This window comes from Rousettus aegyptiacus, unplaced genomic scaffold (assembly GCF_014176215.1).
Source record: "Rousettus aegyptiacus isolate mRouAeg1 unplaced genomic scaffold, mRouAeg1.p scaffold_m13_p_5, whole genome shotgun sequence".
In the NCBI taxonomy this organism is placed as follows: Eukaryota; Metazoa; Chordata; class Mammalia; order Chiroptera; family Pteropodidae; genus Rousettus; species Rousettus aegyptiacus.
This window is the reverse complement of record NW_023416308.1, coordinates 78,065,297-78,085,840: the sequence shown is the minus strand read 5'-3', so window position 1 is coordinate 78,085,840 and position 20,544 is coordinate 78,065,297. Positions and strand designations below refer to the sequence as shown.

The 20,544-nt window shown below is 37.3% G+C and overlaps 2 protein-coding genes across 2 annotated transcripts; both read left to right on the top strand.

Moving 5' to 3' along the window:
* Window positions 1–3,943: 3,943 nt before the first annotated feature.
* On the top strand, window positions 3,944–18,752 carry LOC107517333 (olfactory receptor 51E2). The gene is made up of 2 exons (XM_016157911.2): window positions 3,944–4,134; window positions 17,636–18,752. The coding sequence occupies exon 2, from the start codon at window positions 17,686–17,688 to the stop codon at window positions 18,646–18,648; it is 963 nt and encodes a 320-aa protein (XP_016013397.1). The 5' UTR covers window positions 3,944–4,134; window positions 17,636–17,685; the 3' UTR covers window positions 18,649–18,752.
* On the top strand, window positions 9,847–10,791 carry LOC107517317 (olfactory receptor 51F2-like). Its single transcript, XM_016157895.2, has one exon. It carries the CDS (start codon window positions 9,847–9,849, stop codon window positions 10,789–10,791), a length of 945 nt encoding a protein of 314 aa, XP_016013381.2.
* Window positions 18,753–20,544: the final 1,792 nt, after the last annotated feature.

The following is a 20,544-nucleotide window of genomic DNA, read 5'->3' as shown; positions in this document are numbered from 1 at the left end:
GCAATGAAAACACTCTGGTATTATAATGGTAGATACATATTGTTATACATTTGCCCGCATATCCATATAATGCATAAGACCAAGAGTGAACCTAAAAGTAAACTATGGACTTTGAGTAATGATGATGCATCAATGTAAGTTCATCAATTGTAACAAATGAACCCCTCCGGTGCAGAATGTTGACAATGGGCGAGGCTATTGCATGTGTCAGGGTAGGGGGTATGTGGTGAATCTGTATACTTTCCACTCTATTTTCTGTGAATCTATAACATCTCTAAAAAATAAAGTCTATTAAAAAAAATGGAAGCGACTAAAGAAGACTACGAAATGTTGTGAGTCTCTTTTGTGTCCCTTGAAAGTTTACCAAGGCACACCAGGCTCCTCTGATAACTTGCCTAAAACTAAAACCCATGTATTTATTTCTGTGATGGAGACTAACCATGTTGGACAGATAGTTGCTGATAAAACTGTGGAAACTCATAAATGGCTTTTAGCCTTTGTCCATTAATAAAGCTTTCAACAATTAGTGGTGAACTGAGAGGGTTGGTAAGTGTTAAGAATAATAACTAATTAAACATACTTTTTGGCATAAAAATCCTGTACCCAGAAAACATTATCTTACGAAGTTCTGCTACATGGAAAAAGTGGATGAGGTTACCATTTCCATTAGTGTTGCTACTGAGCAGAGACCTTAATCGTGCTGTTTAATTTTTTTTTCTTCCATTACAAGATTCTAGATCCCTGGGAAAGTCTGGAAAGACACATTCCATCCTGGGAAATTCATCAAGAATCTAATGAAATATACTATCATTTCTAAGTATCTTCTGGACTAATAGAAATATAATATTCCCCCAGAAAGCACTTCAGCAGATGAAGGAGACATTTTCACAGCCTGTGATAAGTTTTCCATGAACTGTGTGAGACTCTGGAGGGAAAATGCACAATTCAAATGGAAGCTTCTAAGATGCAGAAGCAAAAGGCAATGTCCAGGCTGTTACAGGGATATGAATGTGAAAATCTTGCAGGCCATACGAAGGGCTGCAATCTGAAGAGTGCTGGTCTATGAAGAGTGCTGCAGGAGATGGTACAGTTAGCAAAATCTGAGGCTCTTTTCCAGAGCAAGCCCAGGGGATTCAATTCCCATCAAAATCCCATCAGCATGTTTTAAAGAAATAGAACGAAAAATCATCAAATTTGTATGGAAGTACAAAAGACTACAAATCTGCAGATCCATCCTGAGAAAAAAGAACAAGCCTGGAAGTATCACTCTGCCTGACTTGAAATTATACTACAAAACAACAATAATCAAAATGGCATTGCATTGGCAGAAAAACAGATGCACAGACCAGTGGAACAGAATTAAGAATCCAGAAGTAAACCCCTGATTATATGGGCAAATAATTTTTGACAAAGGAGTCAAAAACATACAATGTAGAAAGAAAAGCCTCAAATGGCACTGGGAAAACTGGAAAGCCACCTGCAAAAAAAAGAAACTGGATGGTTGTCTATCATCACACACCCAAATTAACCCAAAGTGGATTAAGGACCTGAATATAAGACCTGAAACAATAAATTGCATAGAAGAAAACACAGAAACTAAATTGAAGGACCTCAGACTTAAAGAGGATTTCATAAATTTGAACTCAGAGGCAAGAGAAGTAAAAGCAAAAATAAATAAATGGGACTACATCAAACTAAAAAGCTCTGCTCAGCAAAAGAAATCATCAACAAGATAAAGCAACAACCGTCTAAATAGGAAAATATATTTGCAAGCAATGCCTTTGATAAGGGCCTAATATCCAAAATATAGAAAGAACTCATACAACTCAATAACAAACAGAAAAACAAAATTTCCAATTAAAAATGAGCAGAGGGCCTGAAAAAACACTTCTCCCTAGAGGACATACAAATGGCCAACGAATATATGAAAAGATGCTCAACATTGCTAGCTTAGAGACATGCAAATCGAAATCACAATTAGATACCATCCATACCTGTTAGAATAGCTGTAATTAACAGGATAACTAATAAGAAATGCTGGAGAGGATGTGGAGAAAAAGGAACCCTCATACACTGCTGGTGGGACTACAAATGATACGCCACTATGGAAAACAGTATGGAGGTTCCTCAAAAAAACTAAGAATTGATCTACCACATGTTCCAGCAATCCCTGTACTGGGTATTTACCCCAAAGACTTAAAAACCCATATCCTAAAATATATTTGCACACCGTTGTTCATAGCAGCATTATTCACAGTTGCCAGGACATGGAAGCAACCAAAGTGTCCTATGATAGATAATTGGCTAAAGAAAGTGTGTACATATACCAATGGAACATTACTTAGCCATAAGAAGAGATGAAATACTGCCGTTTGCGACAACATGGATGGACCTCAAGATAACCATGCTAAATGAATTAAGCCAAACAGAAAAAAATTGAAAATCACATGATATCACTTATATATGGGATATAAACCTAAAAGCAACAAATGAACATGTGGACATCTTCAGGGGTCATTATTTTACCTACCACAAACATTTGACATAATATCTTGGACATAAAATGTATAATAAAATATTATTGTTTTGTTGTTGTTATTGTTTTTGTTACATGATAAATAATAAAATATTTCAGGCCCAGACAGTTTTCATGGTGAAAGAGATTGGGTGGTGGGGCAAGATAAGAATGGAAGCAGGGAGAATAGGTAGAAAACTGCTGAAATTATCCTGGTGGGGGATAATTGTGAGTTGGATAAGGGAGGCATTTTTGGAGGTGGTGAAGAGTGATTAAATTCTGGTATTGTTTTCAAAGATACTGACAGGATTTGGAGGTTTGTATATAGCATGTAAGTGACAGAAATCAAGACCCTTATGATTAAGAATGGTCCAGAAATGTGGGAATATCTGAGGACCTAAAGGGGCCATAAGTAGAGAAGGTGAACAGTCTACAGCAATCTGTGAGTACTATTTACTAAAGACTAAAGAGAACAATAGTCACCCTACATCAGATGACATTACTGGCCACATCCCTCATCCACCTACCTAAATTGTGTGGTACAATATAAAATCCTCAACATTTGAACACAAGTGAGGAAAATCCCAAATTTTGTGGTTAATTTTCCTCCACTTAGTGGGCTGAGATTTCAAAATAAAAAAATAGGTTGAATTATGAAAAAGTAAATAAAACCTTATTTCTGTACACCTAAGTTGTGGGCTGAGATTTTTACCTGCTATATTCATCAAGCATTTGGTTCATGCCTTTATGATCACTTTATCATTAGTTACTAGCATTGGTAATTATTGGTTAACCTGTCTGTTTTCTACATTAAACTGAAAGATCCTAGACAGTAAGAACTATGTTGTATTCTTTTTTAAAAATAATCTTCAGCACTTAGCATGATATTTGGAAAATAGGACAGTCTTATGCAATATTTACCAGATATATATATATGGATAAATTAATTACATTTTTCCAAGTTGTAGAGAGAGAATGCTGAGAAGCACAGATAAGGTAATGAAACATGACTGCTGTGAATAACAATAGATGCTAAGAAGTTATGGGGTAGAGTGTAATTTATACTTATAAAGGGAAAACCCTTTTAGCAACATATGAAATTTTATTTTAAAAAAATCCTCTTCAGAGCGGTTGCTAATGGACATTGGGTTTCTTATCGAGGAGATGAAAATCTTCTAAAATTAGACTGTGATGATAGCTGTCATATAACTGTGAATTTACTAAAATTTATTGAACTGTACACTTTAAAAGGGTGATTTTATGGTATGTGAATTATATCTCAAAATTTTTTTTACAAAAAGCCCTCCCTAAAAGGGCACGAGGGAGAAAAAAAAAATTACTTTAGCCCATAAAGTACATAGCCGCAATAAGTAATTGCATAATGGAACAGATATAAAAAGACTATATGAGGCAAATGAAGTCTTCTGGGAACCTCCAGACGCTGCAGACACAGTCAGTGAGTTACAGCACCACCAGGAATTGGCCTCTCAGCTCTATGACTGTCTCTGGCAAGGCTGAAATAAATCTCCTGGTCAGCTCAGATCTCCCATGGAATCTAAAGCCTCCTCAGCCTTTTGAGTCAGCCTGAGAGGGACAGACAAAACCACTGTATGGGCTTTGTAAGTAAAATAGTTTTGTTCAATGAAAACACTCTACTCAGAATGAGCTAAGCTTTCTTACTCACAGGGAAGAATTTCCTTACATTGTACAAAATTCGATTAGTGAGGTAGTAGACTTCGGTGGATGGTGATTCGAATTTGTAGAATTATTTATTCCCAAGATAGCTGTAGAAAATAGGCACATTGTTCTGCCTGGTGTGGGCTGGATAGCTGAGTTTCATTAGTCAAATGACTTAATCAGTGTGCTAATATGTTTATCATAGTGGTTGGTTGCCTGAGAAAACAAAAGAGGTTGCCAGGGGCTGAAAATCCATTTCTAAGCTCAATTATTCTTACTTAAAATGAAAAAAAAAAAAAACAAATTTTGATCACTTTTTGTGTCACAGGCACTGTTATTAGGCACAATGCATATTCTATCACATAGATGAAGCAAGTAGATCAAAGAAAACTTATATTGCTTGTAGATGATACGATAGTTTTTGAGAGCATGAGCGTTGGAATCAAAAAGAAGTAGGTTCAGAATCCCAACTCTGGCATTCACTAATTGTGTGTAACCCTGAATATGTTTCATAAACTCTCTGACACTTGGTTTCTTTATCAGAAAAAAAAAAAAAAAAGAATTTAAACTGAATTTAATAATACTTGCCACATGGTGTTTACTAAGAATTAAAAGAGAATGTTTATAAAGTGCTTAGCCTAGTAATGTTCATGAAACAATTTCCAATAAATGGTAGCCATTGTTACAAATAAAATTTTTCATTATTATTGTACAGATTTCAAAACCAATTAGTATTTGAACAAGGATCTCAACCCAGATCAGTCACACACTATAGCCATGTCACTGACAATGGCTTGGACAATAGCAATAATGCCATAGGGTCTAATTCGGCAGTTAAAGACATAACCACAAGCTACAGCTCATAACAGTGAAATAAAAGAAGAGCATCATTGTGATCTCAGTGGACAGAAGAGACTATAGTTTATTTCTCACAAGAGAAAATTAAGGTTGCGCATGGATTAGAGAGGATGGATTAAAAAGATCCGAGGGTGATAGCAATGTAAAAGAGTAGCTTAGGGGAATTATAGTGCCTCCTCCTAATAATATCAATTAGTCTTTCTTTATTCTTATATGAACAATGACATTTTTTCGATGCAAGAAAACACAATACAGCTTCAAGTACTTAGCCTTCACATGTAGGCCCCAGTTTTTGACATTTCAGAAGCAGAATTAATAAAAAAGTTAAAGAATATTTATATATAGAGGGAGAAGAATGTGTGCCTATGTTTGTGTGCATGAGGGAGGCAATTCTAGTTAGATGATATGCTAGAGTTTGACATAATTTACTAATAAATAAAGCATAGGAGAGAGAGCCAGGTTTGGACTAGGGGAAGGAACGTACTCTGTTTGGTTCATATTGAGGTTGAGGTAACTAAGGGATTATGAGTGAAGATATCCGTTAGGGGGAGATAAAAATTTTATTCACTTTTTATTCACTAGTACTAAGTTTTAATTTGTTCTTCAAACTACTGCCATTTATTTTTCTAAATTGTCCAGTTGATCTCCTCACTCTAGTTTCATGATTTGTTACTGCCTTCATGTTTAAGCCCAGAAATCTTGCCACAACCTTATAAATCCTGTCAACTTTTAAAACATAAAATTAAGGAGAGGCCATCATCAGATTTCAGATTTGAAAGTCATCTAGATAAAAATGCTATTTAAAGCAATGGGAATAATTAAGATATTCCGAGAATACATGGCAAGCAAGAAAAGAGATTTCTTGCAAGAAAACCAAACTCCTAAAGAAGACCACAGTTAATAGTCAGAGAACAAAAATATTGTGTGGTAAATGGGGGGAAACCTACAGAATAACTACTATTGAAGGTAATGAAGAACTAAGTTTCAAAGGGGGAGATGGTCAACATTGAAAAAAAATGAGATGAGAGAGAGAGATGCAAATCTGAAAATAAATTTTGGGACTTGGTATTTAGAAAAGTCATTGATGACATCAGTTGAAGAATTTCCTGTGAGTCATTGGAGAAAGATTCCAAATTGTTACTGAAAGTGAAGGAAAAAAACAAAAGTAGTTTGTCCAAAGAACACTTTTTTGTCACAAAATACATGGCAGAAAATGGAGGGCAGAACAGGGTTAATGTGTTACCACTCTCACTAGCTAAGCATAACAAGCATAACAACCAGTTATGAGAAATGGTCAATGTATCTTGGTTGACTTGATGTGTGTTGAAAATACCTACATAAATGTGGGAAGCTTTCATTAATGAATTGGGGTAAAATTTGAATGTTGTAGAATGCACAAAGAGAGCTGATGGTATAAAATAAGATACTAAAGAAGGCAAAGAATTTTGTTGGAGTTGTATTAGAAGAGATGGAGAATGATTTGTTTGCTTATTCATAAAATACTTGAATATGCCAGACTCTTGATGTTCTGCAACTAAAATCTAAGGTTTTTCGTCCTTTCCACAGAATGCGAGATTTTCATGTCCTGACCCCTGTTGATTTCTTCAGCTTCACATTTAAAGCTCTAACATATCAATTTTCTTGTAGTTGCTAAAAAAAAAAAACAAAACTGTATTTTGTTATTATTTTATTCAGTATCAGCTTGTGTCTTTATGTCACAAGGATGATTTTCATCCTTGTGAACTCACATGCATTCATCAAAACTTTACATTATTATATTTCATCTACTCTGTTAAGATTTTCTGAAATTAATGTTTCTTGGTACACACACAGACACATTCTTGTATATGCACACTCAGAATCTGTCACTCCACACTATTTCTGTCTTACCATTTAGAATTATCTTATCTTTGTGCACTCTACAACTAGCAGTATTTCTTTGTTTCCGACTCCTTTGATATGTGCCTAAAACTGTGCCTGGCATGTAGTAGGTGTTCCAAATTGGTAATTTTTTATTTTCATAAGACTCACGGGTCTCTTATCAAAGATAAGTTTTCGGCCTTATAAGAACAAAGTTGTGGCAAACTCTCTGGTTTTCTGAGGCACAAAACCACTGTTATTTTACTTGCTTTATATCTTTAGTGCTGACATAATACACAGTGAGCTCCCAGTTTAATACTGAAACAAACTAAGTATTTTTGATGGATGATCAAGAGCTTAGGAGGAGTTACTGGCTATGAAAGTGAATAAAGTCTCCCCTGTGTCTGAGCACTGTGGATGAGAAGATGGGGCAGGAAGGTGGCTGCAGAGCAATGGGAAGAAAGGAATTTGAGGGAGTTCTCTTCTGTCGGGCTCAGCACAGATCAGTTCAACCTATATTTTATGTATTTCTTCTGATCTCTCATCTGGAAAAAGAAGGGAAAAAAATGACAAGAATGTAAATGAGCAATGAATAAATTGTTTGGATTAATTAATAATGTAAGGGAAGCCATGAATAAGTTAGGACGAAAGAGAATTTGTTCAGATAGCAATTTATTCTTTTAAAAACTGATATTTTATTTAAAAATTTCCTAGAATGCAATGAGAAAAATTTCAATTACAACCCGATCATTGCATATCCTCATGATAATCATCATGAAAATCATCATGACAGTCACCAGAATTAATCAACATATATGAGGCCCTCTGCACTCTCATAATTATTTTAATTATTCATCATTATATATTAGGTATTAAAGTTATTTATAAAAAGCACTATTTGTTTTCCCTCACTTGATTACAAGCTAAGAGGGATTTTGTTTATGTTGTGCCTAGCTTCTGACATAGCACCATGCGCAAAGTAGGTGCTCAGTAAATATCTCTGAGTGTGTAAGGCAAGATCAAAGGAAGAGGTATTATAAGTTCATTCTGGTGTGATGCTTTTCATATATGCCATTTTAAAAGCCTAGGAATATTTCATCTAAACTTACACAAAATGTTAAAGTCTTTGAAGCACTAATTGTCCTGAATAGCTTCACCAAATATCCCCACAACTTTTGTACACAGAATTGAAATGTTCTCTTTTTGATAATTACCTCTCAGTAACCCCAGGAAGTTAACTTCAAAAACTGAGTCCCAAGTTCTGTGAATTAATAGCAAATAAATGGGTCAAAGATTTGTGGAGATTGAGAGGCAAACCTACTATTTTAAATTATAAATATCATTCATTTAATAAATACATTTTTAGTGTATCCTTCTGATCAATATGTATTTTTGAAAACTATAGTTTCTAAAAATATTTTTCAGAAACCAATCTATTTATGAAAAGTGCTAATAGGACATGTTAACCTTTTAAACTTTCATAATTAATTGTGAAATGCATGCCAGTTGGGTAAGACTTCATTTCTGTATAATGCCTGCTGTATTCATGACACTCGATAAAGTGTTATTGGAAGTAATGTCAAAAAATTTTCCCTTTATTAATAAATGTTCCCTTTTCATTAACTCTTATTTCCATTACAATATTTGATAATAAACCTCTGACAGTAATTTCATTGGTTCCCTGAGGATACTCTCACTAAACTTTAGGCTCTAAAGTTATAGTTTATATATTTTGGTTAACTCCTGTAACTTAACACTTTTTTTTTCTCTAATTTTACATTTAAACATTTCCCCATTTTAAACTAATATTTCTTAAGAGCATCCTTGAGGTGGTGCTTTATCTGGATGAACTTGTGTGGCCTAGGAACACTTAGTTCCCCTGAGGAACAGTGACCTTACCACTGGCTACTTCTCACTGTTGGAGGACCCTCCAGCCACAACTCTAGTCTGTTTTTTCCCAGACCCCTCTGCCAACACATACGTAGCCACCTGCTTAGTTCGAAATTCTCTACTCAGTGAAAAAAGAAAAGTGCTGTTTGCCATAAAGTTATATCTTTCCTTCCAAAGCAAAACATTAATATTGTATTAGGTATCTTTTGAAAAGTATGTCTTAACAAAGTGAAGAAAATCTGTTCTGGAGAACAAGTCTTTAGGCAGATTGAAGAAGGAAATATATTAGAACATGGAAGCACATTATGTCAAGTAGGGGCAGAGGCCTCTGTCCCGATGGTAGTAGGTCTGTGTTCTAACTCTCCATCTCTCTCAAACGCGACACCAGATGCTGCCCTCTAAGTGTCACTGTAAAGGTTAGATACTGTAGACATCTTCTCATGACTGACTGGGACCTAAACCATTTATTATTTCATATGTTACTTTTATTATAAGTATCTTTCTCAATATGTTCCAACTTCCCTAAGAGTCTTTGCTTTTCTATACTATGGCCAATGTAATACTGTTGTTCCATAGCCCCAATCTAGTTTTCTCTGAGGCCAACTATACAAAAAAAAAAAAAAAAAACCCTAACCTGTTACCTCTTTATTACAATTAAAACATTCCAGAAAGAATGAAATATGATTTGCTAATCTTGGGTAGTGTCTTTACTTAGTCTAGTCACCTCTGACTAGAGGAGTGAAAGGAAAGGTCGCATGGTATAAACATAGTGACCAACAAAGGTCCCGAGAGAACAAAAATTGTGGACTGAGACAAATAAAATAAAAAATAAAAATAAAAATAAAGTTTAAACGGTACTTGCTACAGCAATTGAAATCTTACTTTTATTAATTTAAATGAGCCATTCGTATTAATGTACTATACAGATATTCATCTTTGGTTGGTTTGGGGTTCAATAAAATTATTCATAACTGGATTAATTTTTAAAATATAGTTTTTTCATTGTTACAGAGTTTCACCTTCGAATTCCGTACTTTTAGTCCAGCATGTCCAATTCCCAGAATACCACATCCTCTTCCATCGTTTTCCTGCTAACTGGTGTTCCTGGACTGGAAGCCTTCCACACTTGGATCTCCATTCCCTTCTGCTTTCTCTATATAACCGCCCTCTCAGGAAACAGCGTGATTCTCTTTGCCATTGTCACTCAGCGCAGCCTCCACGAACCCATGTATTATTTTCTCTCCATGCTGTCCACCACTGACCTTGGCTTGTCTATATCCACCCTGGTTACCATGTTGGGTATATTCTGGTTCAACACCAGGGAGATCAGCTTTAATGCCTGCTTGTCACAAATGTTTTTTATTAAACTTTTCACTGTCATGGAATCCTCAGTATTGTTGGCCATGGCCTTTGATCGTTTTGTAGCCATTTCTAATCCTCTCAGGTATGCCACCATTTTAACTGACTCCAGAATAGCTCAAATTGCAGTGGCAATTGTCATCAGGGGAACACTAATGCTGACACCAATGGTAGCCCTTCTTAAAAGACTGTCTTTCTGCCGTAGCCACGTGCTCCATCACTCCTACTGTTTCCACCCTGATGTGATGAAGCTCTCATGCACAGACACCAGGATCAATAATGCAGTTGGGATGACAGCTATGATCTCCACTGTTGGTGTGGACTCAATCCTCATTCTCTTTTCTTATGTTTTGATCATTATGACTGTCCTCAGCATTGCATCCCCAGAAGAGAGGACAAAAGCTTTTAGTACATGTATCTCACACGTTGGGGCTGTTGCTATTTTCTATATTCCATTGATTAGTTTATCCTTTGTTCACAGATTTTGGAAACGGGCCCCACCCTATGCACATACTATGATTGCTAATACTTACCTGCTGATCCCCCCTGTGATGAACCCCATCATCTATAGTGTGAAGACCAAACAGATACGTAGGGCTGTGATAAAAATTCTCCATTCCAAAGACACATAGAATCATAAAATTCTAGAGACAGTCTACACCAGGTTATGTTATTAAAAAAAGGAACTGATGTTCACTGAAGCTAAGTGAACAAAAATTTTAAATTAAGGCTGGATTACATTTGGATATCTACATTTCATAGATATTTAGATTATCTACAAATTTGACTTCTTTATTTTACAAATGAGAAGACAGAGATATGAGAAGGGCAGGGATGAACAGCCTAAAGTCCTAAGTCTAGAATTTCTCCCCGCCATTATTGTTCACTCTAAACTGCTGTTCACCCTGCGAACAGTCTTCCTCTTCTTACTTCATCCACTTCACATCAGTTAGAGGTACATATAACGTAAAAAGTCACTTCTTTATGAGAATTAGGCAGTATTTCCTAACTGTAATATTAATTTTAATTAAAATTTTTATTTCTTTTGACTAGTCATGGTTGTAGTTATTTTTTACATATATTAACATATTTTATATCTAAACAACATTATAAGGTGGTTATTTTTAATATCAATGACAAATTGAAGCACAAAATGTTAAGTAGGTTGCTTAAACAGCTAGTGAGTGACAGAACCATATCTCACATCTAAGCATACTGACTCCAGAGTCCTTTATACTCTTAACTTTAATGTTATATTGCTGCCTATAATGTGAACTATATATATATATATATATATATATAATTATATATTTATATAACTGGTATATATGTGTATGTGTGTGTATGTGTGTATATATACACATATATGTATATATATCAGTATGTATAATTTGTAATGGGAGACATAAAGCAGCAAAAATAAAATAAAAATCATAACTCTGTTGTTTAGAAATTTTCAACCAAATTATGGAAGATCCCAAAACAAAATCTTCAAACCTCAGAAATGTATTTCTACCAGATGCTTTTTCTCCACTAAGCATATTCCAGAATATCTCTCCACCCTTCGTCAACTTTCTCTCCCAGCAGAAACTGAAAAGTGACTACAGGTTGCAAATGAATTATAATTTGTGTAATTAGAAATGTTTTAGTTTGTGGCACATATTTTATGTAATGGCCTAATCCAGCAAGTTAATTATTTTTTTCAACCTGGGTATATCCATTAATTCTCAAATTTTTAAAGTATATATTTCAATGACACATTAGTATCATTCAGTAAAGGTGAGCCTTATAACTGGTATCAGATCCAGAAAGGAAGTATAAGCAGTCATTCATATCTACAGGGAAGTTATTAAGTGACTACATTACTAGCTATGCAATAATAAGAATGATGTCAAAATCCTCAGCATGTTTTACAACAATATTTTCAGTCTTAATTATTATTAGTCTTCATCTCCCTGATCTTTGTATGCTGTAATGTTCCGGGACTTTGTTCTCATATCTGTTTTTTCTTTGTTATAGTTCCATTTTCGGTCATCTCCTCTAGCTTCATGGCTTCATACCACCTATATACTAATAAATCAAAATTAATATTTGTATTCGATTCCTGTCTAACTGCCTATGTATCCATATCTCCACTTGAATGTCTCATAATCATGTTAGACTGATCATGTCAGAAACCACATTCTAATATTCACATCAAGGAAAAACATGCTCGACTACAGTTTCCCATAACTCAGAATCTACCTTTCAAGTTGCTGAGAAAGAACAACTGGTTGGAGTTAGTCATTACACCTCTCACTCCCAGATAGTCTAAATAGTCCAGATATTGACATCTGGAATACAACTACTTTCTACCAACTCTACTGCAACCACTATGATCGAAGCCATCATCATCTTGGATCTGAAATATAATACCCTCCTGGTGGATCTTTCTTCATCCATTTTTCCTTTACAGTCTATTATTCCCCTAGTAGTTAGAGTGATTATTTCAATACACATGACAGATCATGTCACTTCCTCTGTTCAACATGTTCCGGGGGCCTATTTTACTCGGAGATAATCCACAGTCATTACATCTCATACTTGGCTCTTCTCCATCATCTCAACTTTATTTCCTACTTCCTTCTCCTTTATTCACTCTACTACCCCAACATCAGCCTCAAGTATTTCCTTAAACTCATCAAGTACATCAGCCGTCACACTTTTTGTTCTCCATACCTGAAATGTTCTTCCCCTAGATACCCATATGATTCACAGCCTCACTTCATGCAGGTCCCTTCTTAAGTGTCACCTTATGACCAGGCCCTTGACATAAAAACCTCTCCCTCAATTCCTGTCTGCAGTCACTGTCTTCCCTACGCACGTCGTTTTTAGTTTCTAACACTTTCACCCGCCAACATATTACATATCTGTTTATTTCTTTTCTTGTTTTCCCATTACAAGGTAAGGTCTTTGAGAATAAGGACATTGCTTTATTTTTGCTGTCTTCCAGATCTTAAAACTAGGCCTGCCACATAGTAAAAATAATAAAATCTCTGATGACCTGGCTCGATTTACCTCTCAAACTTTATTACTTCCCTTTTATACAGTGCTCCAGGCACAACAAACAACTTGCATTCCTTTAATCCTGATTACTCTATCTCACTTTCAAGCCTTTGACAAGCTGTTCCTCTCTCCTGACTTAGAAGTAATTTTCCTTCAGAGATTTTTTTCTGACTTCTCAAGTCAGTCTGGTGTCCTCTCCAGGCACTCCTGCATCTCCCTGTACTTCTTCCTCATGCATGACACCCCTCTTCAAATTTACCGTAACCATTTCCCCACAACAGACTTCATGCCCACCTCTCAAGGCCAGGCACTGCGTCTTATTCACTGCTGGAACTAAGTAAAAAAGTTCAGGTGATGTGGACTTACGGACTATGTTTATTTGTTTGTGTATTTATTTCAACATATATCACAAGACGATGTGTCAAGAAAGGAAGGAGAGAAAGAGAAAGTGCAACATGAACTAGAGAAGCATGGGGGTAATCAGAGTTTTAAAAATGGAGAGAAGAAAGGATTTCAAGAATCAGATGACCAAGACGTTTACACTACTTCTACCAATGTTTCTACCCCACCTTATTCCACATACACTACCATGTGAACAGGCCCACTGCCCAACAATCCTTGAAACTTATAAGCTTTCATATCTAGGGAGTGGGTACTTCGGATACCTCAGGGATGAGTGGTTTGCAGAGCAAATGTAATGTTCTGACTAAGGTAGACAAGCTCATAATGAATTGGAGTCTCCTAAAAGCCCAAGCAGTAGTAGAGACATGATCACTGCTATAGCTACTTGAATTCAGAGTCCAAGCGAAAGCCCTTAAATGTCCTGTAAGTCCTATAAGGCCCTATGTGATTCACCTCCCCAATACCTGTCTCCCTACCACTCTCCTCTTTATTGCTCTGCTCACACACATTGTCCTCCTTGTTGTTCTAAACTATCAGATATACTCCCTTCTCAGAAACTTCATTTGTAGTTTCTGTATCTTCTTCCTGAAATGGCCTTCCTTAAATATCTTCATAGATTCACTTCTCACTCTTTCAAGCTTCTCCTTGAATATGTGAGGCCTTCCCTGGAAACTATTTAAAATTTCAACTGCCTCCTTAATATTTATCTATTCCCATCTTCCCTTTATTTTGTCTCAAGAATACTTAACATCCTATTTGGTTTTTCATTTTAACTTCATTTATTGCCTGTCCTCTTCGATAAAATGTATACTTTATGAGGGTGGGAATTTTTGTTTTTGTTTTTATCTATCTTTCTTATTTTGTAAGCCCTTGATAAATATTTGTTGAATGTGAATAGTCAGAATACCTAGTTCTCCAACCAGTATTATTACTGATTTACTATATGACCTAAGGCGAAGAGCCTTTATCTCATCTATTCTTACTGTAACATAGGTGTGATTAAGAGTGGCTTCCTACTTTTTTTTACCCATCTTGGTTTTGAAAGAGGATGTTAACTCCTAGAGCCCAAGGACATAACGATATAGGTACGTTAGCTGGAGTGCTTTGGTAAAGTGGCTAATGAGGAAAAGTATTGACTGTGGCTGACTATGGGAGTTTAAGTTCCTTGGAAGAGTAAGATAAATTGTCAAGAGAGTCCTATATGTGTACATGTGGGAGTGACAGCAGAGCCAGTGAGCCCTTTGTGATTGCCTATCCCCCCAGGCAGTAACAGTTGGAAACCTGTGGGAGTGACACACAAGAGGACATGGTGTTATTGTCCCCTGTCTGCCAAGCCTCTGGGACTCCAGTCTATGTTCCCACAACCTGTTTCTATGGGCATCCTGGGCAGCATTATAAATAAACCTGTGCCTGAAAGGGCAAGCCAACCCCAGCTCCTCCCATTCAGTAGGACTGCGCTATTTTCAAGTGAGTGCACCTTCACCTGGGGTCAGGTAGCCCAAACTCCTGCCATCCTAAGGGACCTTGAAGACCCCACAAACTGCCTTATGCTGGGCAAGGGGAAGCCCTTGAGTGCCACCCACATCTGCAGGAGCTAAGAAGAAATGTCCCAGAGCATTATCCAACAGTCCAGAAAGGCAAGTGAGTATAAATACAACAGGCACATTCTGACCCAAAGGGAAGTGGAGACTGGGCCTAGCCAGGGGTTACTTTAGGCAGAGGGTCAGGCAATGCAGAAAGAAGACATGAGGTCTTTTGGGGTAGGTAAGTGGGAGACAAGATGATGACCCAAAATCTTAGACTGCCACCAGCAAAGCAGAAAAGATTCCCCTCAGAGAGAGAGGTCAGGACAGTATCTGACTCTGTGACCAACAGCAACCCTTATATCTGTCAGTACTTCATGCAGTAGCATGGGCAGGGGCCTTGAGAAAGGGGAAATATGTTACTGTGCTTCCCTTGCTCCCCTCCATGTCTGACCTCTTCTTCAGCCGGGCTCTATTTCTCTTGGACACAAAGGTCCAGTGATCTGGCCTCCCTCCAGGTAGTTTCCTTAGCATTACCTCATACTTTTCAGCCTGATTTGTTCAGATTTCTGAATCTCCCTCACCAAGCTATTTATGGTACATACATAGATGTTGGATGGCTACAATACATAAGCTATCTTTCATCTCATTGTAGGATGCAATTATCTGCCTCTGAAAATGGCTTTTTATTCTCTGACAGCAGCCAGGGTCCAAAGTTTTGAACTGTATTTGTCAAGGAGGTAGCTGTTCTGTCTTTGCATAAGTTCTAAGGATGGAGAAGAGCAAATAGTGGTCAGAGATGTGGATTTTGTAATCGTTAAACCCTGGATCTGTTCTTCTTCACTTATCCATGATAGGGATAATTCAAGTCCAATCTTTTAGTTCTCACCTGATTATACTATATGTTAAGACTGCTGGTCTCCAAACTCTTTCCACTGAGGTTAAATGAAAGAGCATCTCCCACTTGCAGTAAGAACCCAGATTAGGAGACAGGAAGAATCCTGGGGAGGTGAACGGGTTAATCTGAACACCACTGATGAAGACTCCTGTAGAGTTTATTCCCAAGATTCAGCAGATCTTCTTGAAGCCAATGCCTTTGTTCTTCAGGGATAATTAGTTCCAAAGACAAAGGCACTAGGAGCCTAGCAGGGAAAGTGTTTGATGAGGTCAAAGCCCAAGTTTAGGGGTTCAGGGAGTGGTAGGAGCAGAGCAACACTGGATTTCCAAAGTGAAATGTCTCCACTAATATGGATGACTTGTTGGCAGTTTCCAGGAAATCCAAGCTCTAGGAGTATCATGAGTACTAGGAGTACCCAAGTTCTCCTTTGGGGTGATGAGAGTGCCTTGAAGCTGTATGTAGGTATGTAAGAACCTATCAATCAAGAGCAGGAAGAGCCCTTACAGGGACCATGTCAGGCAGCTAGGATCTGCTGGAGACCACACACTCTGCCAGCATCTTTATCTCCAGAGAAGTCCTTAGATGGGCTACTTCCCTGCATTTGATGATCCCAGATGAGTTTCCTATTTTTCCTTAATAAATTGACTTTTAATTTTTTTTCTTAGTTTTATTCTTTTAATATATTTTTAATTGCTGTTGTGTTTCTTCCAAGCCCCTGCCCCAACCACAGACACACACTGACCTTAGACCTTGGCACACCTGTTCACTTGTAATCCTGAATATTTGAGTGCACACACACACACACACACACACACACACACACACACACCTTTATCCCCAGTGGCTTGGTATTCCCTTTATTCCCTTTTCTATCTGTTTGACTTCTACTCTTTTACAATAGATTGAACAGAAGAGTCATATTTTTCATGCTTTCCCCCTTCCCATGCATTAAATGTATACCTTATGCTAACATTTATCCTGAAACTTTAATAATTTGGTTACTTGTCTGTCTTCCATCCTAAGCAGGGCATCTGAAGAGCAAAAGATGATCCTTTAACCTCTGTATTAGCACCCTCTAGTGAATAACCTTGCACATTGTTGGTCACATAAGTAAATACTTTGCAATAAATGAATAATTAAAGGAAAGAAGAGGAGAGCAGAGGAGAGGAGAGGAGAGGAAAGGAGAGGAGAGGAGAGGAAAGGAGAGGAGAGGAGAGGAGAGGAGAGGAGAGGAGAGGAGAGGAGAAAAGAAGAGGACACAGTCTTAACTGGGAGGCGTCCCCAATAGCATATCTCTTAACACCTATCTGAGAAAAAGACCACCTGGTATCCATACAATGAAGGTATGGGCCAGAAGAAGTATGAGAGAACTTGGGAAAAATACATTTTGGGATAAGCATTGTTCTTCCCAGATTCCCTTTTAAAAGTGTGAATGGACCCTGAGAGTAGTAATTGATAAATAAATTTGAGCTGTCACTTTATCCTTTAGAAGAGGGCTTCAGAGGTTATGCGAGAGCCTAAATGGCTTAGAAGAAGGAGTAGGGTAGGGGAAGAAAAGCTAAGGTTTTCCAGGACTGACCTCTCTGACTGTGCTCCATGTCCTAGCAGGCTGCCAGTGTGACCTCACCTTCTCCAGTGCCCCTTTCTTGGTGCCAGCTATGAGTTCCTGCAACTTCACACATGCCACCTTTGTGCTTATTGGTATTCCAGGACTTGAAGAAGCCCATTTCTGGATCGGCTTCCCCCTGCTTTCAATATATGCCATGGCAGTGTTTGGAAACTGCATTGTGGTCTTTATCATAAGGACAGAACACACCCTACACACTCCCATGTACCTCTTTCTCTGTATGCTGGCAGCCATCGACCTGGCTTTGTCCACATCCACCATGCCCAAGATCCTTGCCCTCTTCTGGTTCGATTCCCGGGAGATTACCTTTGATGCCTGCATTACCCAGATGTTCTTTATTCATGCTCTCTCAGCCATCGAGTCCACCATCCTGCTAGCCATGGCCTTTGACCGTTATATAGCCATCTGCCACCCATTGCGCCATGCTGCTGTGCTCAACAATACAGTAACGGCCCAGATTGGTATGGTAGCGGTGGTCCGTGGGTCCCTCTTCTTTATCCCACTGCCTCTGCTCATCAAGCGGCTGTCCTTCTGCCACTCCAAAGTGCTCTCACACTCCTACTGTGTACACCAGGATGTGATGAAGTTAGCCCACACAGATACATTACCCAATGTCGTCTATGGTCTTACTGCCATTCTGCTGATCATGGGCGTGGATGTCATGTTCATCTCTTTGTCCTATATTCTGATTATACGAACAGTTCTACAACTGCCTTCCAAGTCAGAGCGGGCCAAAGCCTTCGGAAACTGTGTATCACACATCAGTGTGGTATTGGCCTTCTATGTGCCTCTCATTGGTCTCTCAGTGGTGCACCGTTTTGGAAACAGCCTCAATCCCATTGTGCACGTTCTCATGGGTGATGTCTACCTACTGCTGCCTCCAGTGATCAATCCCATCATCTACGGTGCCAAAACCAAACAGATCAGGACTCGGGTGCTAGCTATGTTCAAAGTCAACTGTGACAAGGACCTTCAGGCTGTGGGAGGCAAGTGACCCTTAACACTCCACTTTCCCTTATCCTTAATGACTTGATATAATGATTCTCTAATGATAGCTTAATTGTAATTGCCTGTAAACATATTAGCGCTTTTCTCTGGTTTGAGCTCCAAATTTTGCCTCTGCTCAAAGTGAAATTCGGGGAGATATCATCATTCCCTTCCATAGGTCAAAATGTTATTGTTATCCTTGCTATATAAAAAGTCTAAATTAGAAAATCCGCTACTACTCCAATAAGTAGTATAGGAACATAAAGAAGAATAACAAAAAATAAAATTGGATTTGAAACAAGGGAAAAATTATTCTCTCTGACTAGTAATCCAAAAAATCTGTATCAAAACAATAATTAGGCAGCATTTTTGCCTATCGAATTAGCAGTTTTTATTAATTAAAATTAACAATGGAGAAGGAGATTGTGTTGAAACATATATTCTTGAACATAATAACTGTTATATTGGCAATATGCAGCAAGAATTTTTTTAAAGGTATATGCTTCAATGTTGAAGTCTCACTTTTGAAAATGTATCCTAACAAAATATTCCTAAATGAAACATGCTTATAATGTTAAGAAAAACAATAAAGAAAAATGATTGAAACTAACTTTAAAAACAATCTATGCCTTAAAGAAAATATGATCAAATTACTAGTGACTTGTTTTGTTCCTACTTTAGAAATTTCTTCATTATGGTGGTCTTGTTTACTTAACATGTACAACTTTTAAAATGGGGAAAGTGAAACTGATAATTTATATAAACCAGGGCTTGTCACAGACCTCACTGCTGATTCATTATGCATTACCAGGGAATTTATCTAAGCCCTAAATAATAATGCCAATAAAATATATCTTGAATGCTTTCAATGTTTTTGGCTCTAAGATAAGTGCTTTAAAGGTTTTATCCAATCTTCACTACAACTTTATAAGGTAGGTATCATTTTTGTCCCTCATTACAAGTGAGAGAAATGATGCTTAGGTTAACAAGGTAACTAAGTCACATAGTTTGTGGGCACTGTGCCAAGATTTGAAATTAAATTTGATAACCAAATACAATTATTTAATTTCTATGTTATATTGCTTCCTGTTTAACGTCTGCCATTTATTTCCTCAGCCTGTGCAAATCCTGTTTTCTCTCTGCTGTTTGCCTTATAAAATGAATGACCACATTTGTGTTGAGAGAGAATCCTGCCCTTGTTGTAGGCAACAAATCCAGATTATTCTTCATTTTTTACAGTCACCTTTCATGTTCTCTAGCCTTCTTCTTTACAGATAAAGGGAGAATATTTTTGTCTGTTTATTTCTTACACCTTCTCGATTATGTCTCCCTTTTTTAGTTTATTCTGAATTTTAACTTAGGTGTAATATATAATAAAATTTTATTTTAATTTTGCTCAATGTTATGCCTATTGCATTTATATTTCAGAATCCTATAAACTCAGACTTGGAGATGTGAGAGGTTCCCTGATCTTCTTTCCCACCAGGTGTTATTTGTATAACTGTGAAGGTACTGAATGCATCTTTTCTCAAGGTCTTATGAGAAGCTAAAATCTGACAATAGTCACTGAGCCTATGTTTTCCCTCAGGAGTTTCATTGAACACATCTTGAGTGGGAAAATTGGGTGAATAAACCATGGGGGAGACTCCAACCTGTGGGCTCTCTTTTAAGAAGAGAAAACCTCAGACATCTGACCTCTTTCCTAGAGAAAGACCCTCCAATCATATATATCTGCAAGCATCAAATCATGATTCCCTACTCAGAGCAGTAAAGTCGCCGCCAAAGTCATGCAGTTAACTAATGCAGAGGGACCAGAGCTGAGGGAAAGAGACAGGACAGAGGAAAAGGGTGACTTCTCTAAAGAAACAAAAGGATGGATGTCCATGCTCTATAAAACTGGAGA